The sequence below is a fragment of the Dipteris shenzhenensis genome, chromosome 25 (assembly GCF_047967505.1).
Source record: "Dipteris shenzhenensis isolate YYH24624 ecotype China chromosome 25, Dip_SZ_1.0, whole genome shotgun sequence".
Taxonomy (NCBI): Eukaryota; Viridiplantae; Streptophyta; class Polypodiopsida; order Gleicheniales; family Dipteridaceae; genus Dipteris; species Dipteris shenzhenensis.
Genome location: NC_141620.1, coordinates 17,783,076 through 17,790,303, shown reverse-complemented (window position 1 = coordinate 17,790,303; position 7,228 = coordinate 17,783,076). Strand labels below are relative to the sequence as shown.

At 41.2% G+C, this 7,228-nt stretch overlaps 1 protein-coding gene across 1 annotated transcript; it reads right to left on the bottom strand.

Annotated features, from left to right (window-relative positions):
* Nucleotides 1-749: 749 nt before the first annotated feature.
* Nucleotides 750-1,811, bottom strand: LOC147885537 (early light-induced protein, chloroplastic-like). The gene is made up of 3 exons (XM_087396135.1): nucleotides 1,674-1,811; nucleotides 1,472-1,567; nucleotides 750-1,210 (listed from the first exon to the last, which is right to left on the bottom strand). Exons 1-3 carry the CDS (start codon nucleotides 1,809-1,811, stop codon nucleotides 866-868), a joined length of 579 nt encoding a protein of 192 aa, XP_087252261.1. The 3' UTR covers nucleotides 750-865.
* Between the last annotated feature and the right edge of the window lie 5,417 nt (nucleotides 1,812-7,228).

Here is a 7,228-nt window from a genome sequence, read left to right as displayed (position 1 = left end):
ATCATTCAAATTATACCAAAATGTATGTGAGAGATGTCAATAAAAGTAGCATTAGCATTGCATATGATTTTATACGCAACAATCGATGCGGGGGTTTTACTATGTCTAGAAGCTCTCTGTCATGTAGCGTGGAAGTTCTATTTGTAAATTTATCATGAGTAAAACCAACTTTCTGTGTATAATTCAATTTGTCCATACTCACTTTATTTAATATTCATCTGTATGTGACAAAGAAAAGGGTTTTAAAAAACTCCTCTTGAAGCCACTTTCTACCAGTGCATGTGTATGCATTTTAGCTTATCTATTTAAAATTGTCATTGTAGAAAATGTGAAGAAGAGTTTTAAAAACTCCTCCTTGATACCACTTTCTACCCGTACATGTAAATTGTTTCAATTTACCTATTTCAAATTGTCATTGTAAAAAACGATTACGTACTATTATGGTTTTATTATACAATTATGGTTATCTTTGAGCTTGTGCAATTGCTATGGAATTGTATCGCGTATGTTTAAGTCATTCTGAAAATATGATTACATTCATTTCAAAAACATTGCACTTACTATACTGTTAACAACCTAGAGTCTGACGCAACTAATTCAGAACGTGTTTCTTCAGTTGTTGCAATGAGGCTACAAGAACAAACCGTTTTCTCATAAATTGCAAATTGTCGATGCCCTGTAAAGTATCATCTCACATTACAGACATTAAAGAGAAGATGAATCGTTTAATGTTACAGTATCAACAGCCTACGCTGCTATTGTATGGACGCTATTGGTTGCTATTTGGCAATGAAGTGTTATTTTGGAGATGTATAAATGAACTCTCCATTGGAGGTCTTCAGGCAATTACTTCCTGAAGAGACATTCAAATAAGTGGTCCTTGTTTGATATACTCGGTGACTGCCAGCGCCACCAACCCTAGCATAGCAGCCCGTCCATTCCAGGTCTCTGCTTTAACTGACATTATAGCTCCGGATTTGCTTTCCTTTGTCACTCCCTGTAGTATGGGTATCAGCGATGCTGCTGAAATAAGAAAGCCTGTCAGGAGGAACCACGACACCCCACCGTCATTGATTTGGGATAGGAGCCCTTGCCCAGTTGCGGCCTCCACGCCCATAGCCGCAGCAAAACCCAACATGGCTAACCTTCCATTAATTGTCTCCGGTGCTGGACCGGACAAGGAGAATACATCGAAGAAGTCGGTGCTAACCTGTCCAAACGTTACCAAATAGCTCAGATCTGTGAAAGCAGTGTAAAATAACGTCCAGCTACATCAATAGCGAGAAAAATAACGCATAAGAAAAATTTTTGCGCTAATCATACTTTATCTTGAGAGTAATTGAAGGAAAGCAAAAGAAGATGAATCGTTATCGTTCCAAAAGGCACTCATCCATACGCCAGCAAAGTCCTAGGAATAAAGGAGACTTGAATGACAGTTAATACACGAAAAGTAGCTTCCGGAGATATTTACCTTTGGGTTTATGGGCGCCGAAGGGGCAGGGTCGGGTATCTTGCTAGCAGCACTAGGGGACGCTTTGTCGGACGTTTGATCGTACTCCGGGACGGACTGCAGAAGCGTGAGCGAAAGGAAATTAAAACGAGCTGGATCAGGAAGAAAAAGTGGGCTAATTATTCCCGATATAAATGTAAAAACGACAAACGGCGGAAGGTACCTGGGGGGGTTGGGAACCGCGGAGGGAGAGGCGAGCTGTGGGAGGGCGGCGGAGGGAGGAGGGGGGGGAGGAGGGGGGGAGGGGGGAGGAAAGGAAGCGAGAGGAGGAGCTAGAGAGGAGAGCAGCTGAGGAAGCCATGGATAGAAAGGAGGAGGAGCAAGCTGGTAAGCAAAGCAAAGCAAAGCAAGGCAAGAGGGAGGTGGCGGGAATATTAGATTAGAACTTAGAAAGGCAAGTTATAGAAGGGCAAGGTGGGAGGTGGCTGTGCATGAGCCTCTCGACGTGATAACGTTACGTGACCCATGCATGCTTCTCCACGTCCCTCGTTCACCCCCCGCCTCACATTTTCCCCTTACCCCCTTTACATCACGATTTTAGTGAAAAGCTCTCGGAGCATTTTCTTGCAAAAGATACTCCCACGTGGCTTGAGCTATAAGCCATTTTGTTTCACAAGAAAATTTGATGGAGTGTTTTCACGGCTACTTGGGCTCATTTTCACTTGTGACTAATATTCATGCCTCTCTCTCGACGGATTCGCGTTAATTAATTAGCTATCGCTCCCCCCCTCTCTCATTATACTTCACGTATTGGCATTAATTAACTAGCTATTGCTCTCCCCTCTCTCAAGTAACCTGTGCCTAATATTGCAATTCTTTTCCTTCATCCTCCCTAATTGCTTGCCCTCTGCCTACGTTCTCCTCGCTGCTCCACCTTGCCTCCCTCCCCTCCCTCTCCCCTGCACTCAGCACTCTCCCCTACGGTCAGTCCTCCCTCGCTCTCTCCCTTCCCTCAGCCCTACCATCGGTTTGATGTTGTGTATTATTAAAAGCAATGACCTTTGGCATGCTTATGAGCCATATAGCAAGCAAGTGCATGGAAAAAGAAACAAATTGTAAATAGTGTTGGATTTATTAAAATATATTTGCACATGCACAAATTGCACTTTTCCAACTTCTTCCATTTTAGGGTAAATCTACATACCAATATCAACAACTATCAATGTTTTAAGACCACCATGCACTAGTCCCAATAGTTTGGATTCCAAATTTTCAATCCGTTTTGGTTTTTCACAAATCAAAAAAAAGTTATGGAGCGTGCCCTCAAATGGGTATGCATCACTTTAGCACAACATTGGAGGCCCATTAACCCATGCATAATGATCTCATTTAGGTGTGTCCTTGGGTTAAGGAGAAGCTCACGTAGTATACTTTAGAATGATTTTGGTTGCATGAATGTATAGAACAAATTTTTGATGTTTTTGAATAAATTACTATATCCTATAGTCTTCACGATGCACTTGTAATGCTTTAACGGTCTCATTCCAAATACTTATTCCAAAATTTTTTGCTCTCTATTCAAGTTTGGAATGTGTACTCAACTTGAAGATAGTTTGTTGAATTCCGTTGAGCAATGCATAAGTTATGGGTTATGCAAGATACCTATATACAGAAAAGTCCCTGAACCTCACCAAAAATGGCTACACCCAAGCAAATAATGACACACAATGATTTCACTTATAGCTAAAGCATATATACCACATTCTCATGTGCTACACTTGAAAGAAACATTTGACTGTAGAAAGTTTGTGAATGGTTTAAATTCATCCAACACATGTATTCAATAGTGTGCTTAGAGATGATTGTGTAAGCCTGGATATAAGTGTGGGTGCTTGGAGATAAGTGTGGATGTGTCTCTTAATAGCAAAGCAAGCCACGTGACACAAAAAGTGTGACACAAAAAGTATGTGAAGAAAAGCAAGCACGCTAAAAGTAGGTTTGAAAATCGCGTCTATATACACATCTAAATGCACGTCTAATTGCACCTCTACAACATGGTTTAGACGTGCCTATAGACGTGCACCACAAAATAGACGCGATTTTAGATGTAATACTAGACGTGCCACAGAGTTTTAAGATTAAATATTTGATACAAGAGCAAATTTTTTGGGTTGTTTGTTTGTAGCATGTCTTCATCTTCAACAAGTAGCTCCAGTGAGGACGAATCCCTCCGTATCCACCATCGCGAAATGTGGTTGGAGCAAAAAATCAAATGTATGTGTGATTGATGTCGAGGAAACATGTATCATGCACGTAGGATTACACTCAAGCACATCTCAAAGTATGGAGAATGTGATGCGATCGTAAACATGGTAAGTGTTAAAGAGTTAAGGTTGATTGAGATACCTATGGGTGTTCATATGTGAGTTATGATCCCATTTTAATTTGATACAAGATGCAGTGCCACACCCGCATATGTTGCCCTATGCTCGACGTGAGGAGGCGAAGGGTCGGCGATATGAGGTGGGATCTTCAGGAGGGAACGTTACGGATGCATGGAGTGATGGTGATAATAGCCCTCCGCCATTTCCTCATGAAGCCGTGGAGGAGGAGGTGTTTGATGATATGATACGGGATTTATATGTCCATCAATCCGAAGGACGGGATGATAGCATGGAGCAGGATGATCTTTTTACCGCAGCATCGACTCCACTATTTGAGGGGTGCACATTCTCTGTTCTACGTGCCTCCCTTGAGTTACTAAACTTGCAAACCATCTATGGATGGAGCAATGAAAGTTTGAATGCATTACTCAACTAAGCTTTAAAGTCTATTTTGCAAACATGGTGAATTATGCTGGTGGGTCAATTACTCGAATGCTTTTCCTCATTTATGGTCTTCACATGTAGGCTATTGTGTAAAATGCTTCCAAGGGAGAATAAATTACCGACCTCAAGAGATATGGCAAGGCAACATGTGACCTCTCTTGGAGGATTAGATTACAAGCGCATGCATGCATGCGTCAATGATTGTGTTTTGTTTTGTGGACTACATAAGGATGCAAGAGAGTGTCCTACTTGTGGAGAGGCAATATATAGAGCAGATCTTAAAACTTTGGATGTGCCTTGTAAGGTTGTGCGACATTTTCTCATAATCCCTCGCATCCAACATATGTTCAAGTGCAAATCCATTGCAGAGCTAATGTCATGGCATTCCTCTCATCGATCAACCGATGGCAAGTGGAGAACTACCATAGACACTCCTACGTGGAAGCATATTGAAGACACATGGCCAAGCTTCAAGGAAGAACCTAGAAGCTTGAGACTTGGATTGGGTATGGATGGTGTGAACCCATTTGGTCTCAAAAGCACTTCTTATAGTGTATGGCCAGTTATATTGGTGAATTATAATCTTCCACCCTCTATGGCGATTAAGAAAGGACATGTTATGTTATCCCTTCTAATTCCAGGGAAACATAAAGTCAAAAATCTTGATGTTTATTTGGATTCTATTGACGAGCTAGAGATACTTTGGAGAGGTATCGAGGTGCATGATGTGAGCAAGCCTCCCTCGTCATGAGACTTCAACTGCAAAGTAGTCTTGATGTGGACGATGCATGACTTTCCAAGCTATGGCAAGTATTCAGGTAAGCATTGCACTTCTAATTATGAGTACGAAAAGGATGTGGCACCCTAAAACCACCTTCAACTCTTAATTGCATCTATTGTTCAGGTCTCACTACATCGGGTTACCATGCATGTCCTGTTTGTGGTCCCTCGCTTGTTGCCTCATGGGCAAACACATTCAATAAGGTCATCTATGAGAATCACCATCCATTTCTCCCACCTAATCATCCTAGATATGTTGCCCTGTGGAATGAAGTCCTCCCACAATCACTCACTGCGAGAGATTGGATGAGAATTTGGGACAGTTCCATGACTCCTCCACCACTTGCGGTAAGGGTTTGCAACTGTTGTGTGCTATATTGGCCAGAGATAAAGATTGCCTGCTAACACTAGCTTTTGTTTAGATACTCCATCTTTTATCATTTACCATATTGGTCCCACCTCAAGATCAATCATCTTCTTGATCCCATGCATATCTTCAAGAATGTGGCACTACCATTTGGGAACATTTGAATGGGACACAAGATTAAGCACGCATAAGGGAGGATCTACGTACCATAGGGAGGATGCGTGAAGCTTGGCCACAAGAGACACCAAATGGGTGTGTTTTTTACCGCGTGCACCGTGGAGGTTATCAAACCTAGAGATGGTGGTGGTGAAGCACGCTATTACTACCATTTCGTACTTCCACTGGATGCATGAGGTGTTTGAAGGGGGTCTTTACAAAGCGTAAGAAAAGAGGTGTAGAGCAATTATATGGCTTGAAATCTCATGATTGGCACAAGATGATCCAAGTAAGTATTTTATATGCATAATATCTTTTTCCTTTCAAATTTGTGAGTGAATTAGAAGCAACTAATCAACCATTCCTCGTGTGTTTAGTTCATACTACCTACTAGCATATCTCGTAGTGCATCAAAGGATGTGAGGGATCGTATTTACAAGCTGGGTGAGCTTGTGAGGTACTTTACATGATACAAAATGTGGTGTGTATCAATGCTCCATGCAAGGTGTTCATATTGCTGATATGGTGTACTTTTTTATTTCTAGGTATGTGAGCTCAAACAAAATAGATCCCACCATGCTTGATAATGCTCGAGTTATGTCAATGGAGGTGGTTTGTTTAGTGAAGGAGACATTTCCACGATCTATTCTCACAAGCCTGCAACTACATCTCATAGTGCATTTGGTGGATGAGATTGCTATATGCAGTACTATACATGCATGATGGTTGTTCTTCCTTAAGCACTTCATGAAGACCTTGAAGGGTTTTGTGAGACAAAATGCAAGACCCAAAAGTAGCATGGCCAAGGGTTGGTTGGTACAACAGTCAATTGTATATATTTATGTGTTTCTTGTGGATGTGGATAGCTCTCTCCCACGACTATGGAGAGATGATGAAGACCTAAGGATGACCTCTATTGTGCCTCAAGGGAAAGGACGCAACAAAGTAATAGACATGGAGTTGCTTAATAATATCAACCTCTATTGCGTGCTTAATAGTGATGTGATGAAAAGATGGGTAACAAGATACGAGGATGCAAAGGCAAGAAGACAAGAAGAAAGGGCCCTCTTTCGTACACACCATGGATCTTGTGTGCCATACCCTCAGTATCTAAGAGCACTTCCAAAGGATATTCATGTGGATTGGCTACTTGACGAAATGGAGAAAGCAAAGAAAGACGAGGGGATGCATATCACAATGAAAGAATGGGAGTATGCTAGGGGATGCATGAGCAAGGTCGATATATAGAATGTTATGCATAAGTTAGGAGCTTTCAATAATTTAGATTGCTTATTTAATTGATTTTGTCTTGGTGTAGTACACTATGTTCAATGCTATATGATGTGAGGGCAAGCATTTTCGAACACAATGGATTGATGATAAGAGAAACACACAAGATTGCGACATCATTGCTATATGTAGTAAAATAAGTAGAACAATACATTAAATGATAAGAGAAACACACAAGATTGTTTTAATGTAATATGTAGTAAAACAAATAGAACAATACATTAAATCAAAAGAAGTAGACTTACCACGATTGCCTCAAATGCCAACCATCCGCCTGCACCAACGTGTGAAGTACCTACGGTGTCCAAAGGAGAAAGAGAAGGAAAGGAGGGAAAAAGAGATTGAAAGAGGGGAAAA

What these genes read in the sequence shown, in the direction of transcription:
- LOC147885537 (XM_087396135.1), bottom strand. Translation starts at nt 1,811, where the DNA reads ATGGCTTCCTCAGCTGCTCTCCTCTCTAGCTCCTCCTCTCGCTTCCTT. An exon ending in GCGGTTCCCAACCCCCCCAG is followed by an intron (nt 1,568 to 1,673) that starts GTACCTTCCGCC and finishes ACGCTTCTGCAG; the next exon opens with TCCGTCCCGGAGTACGATCA. An exon ending in CGGCGCCCATAAACCCAAAG is followed by an intron (nt 1,211 to 1,471) that starts GTAAATATCTCC and finishes ACGTTTGGACAG; the next exon opens with GTTAGCACCGACTTCTTCGA.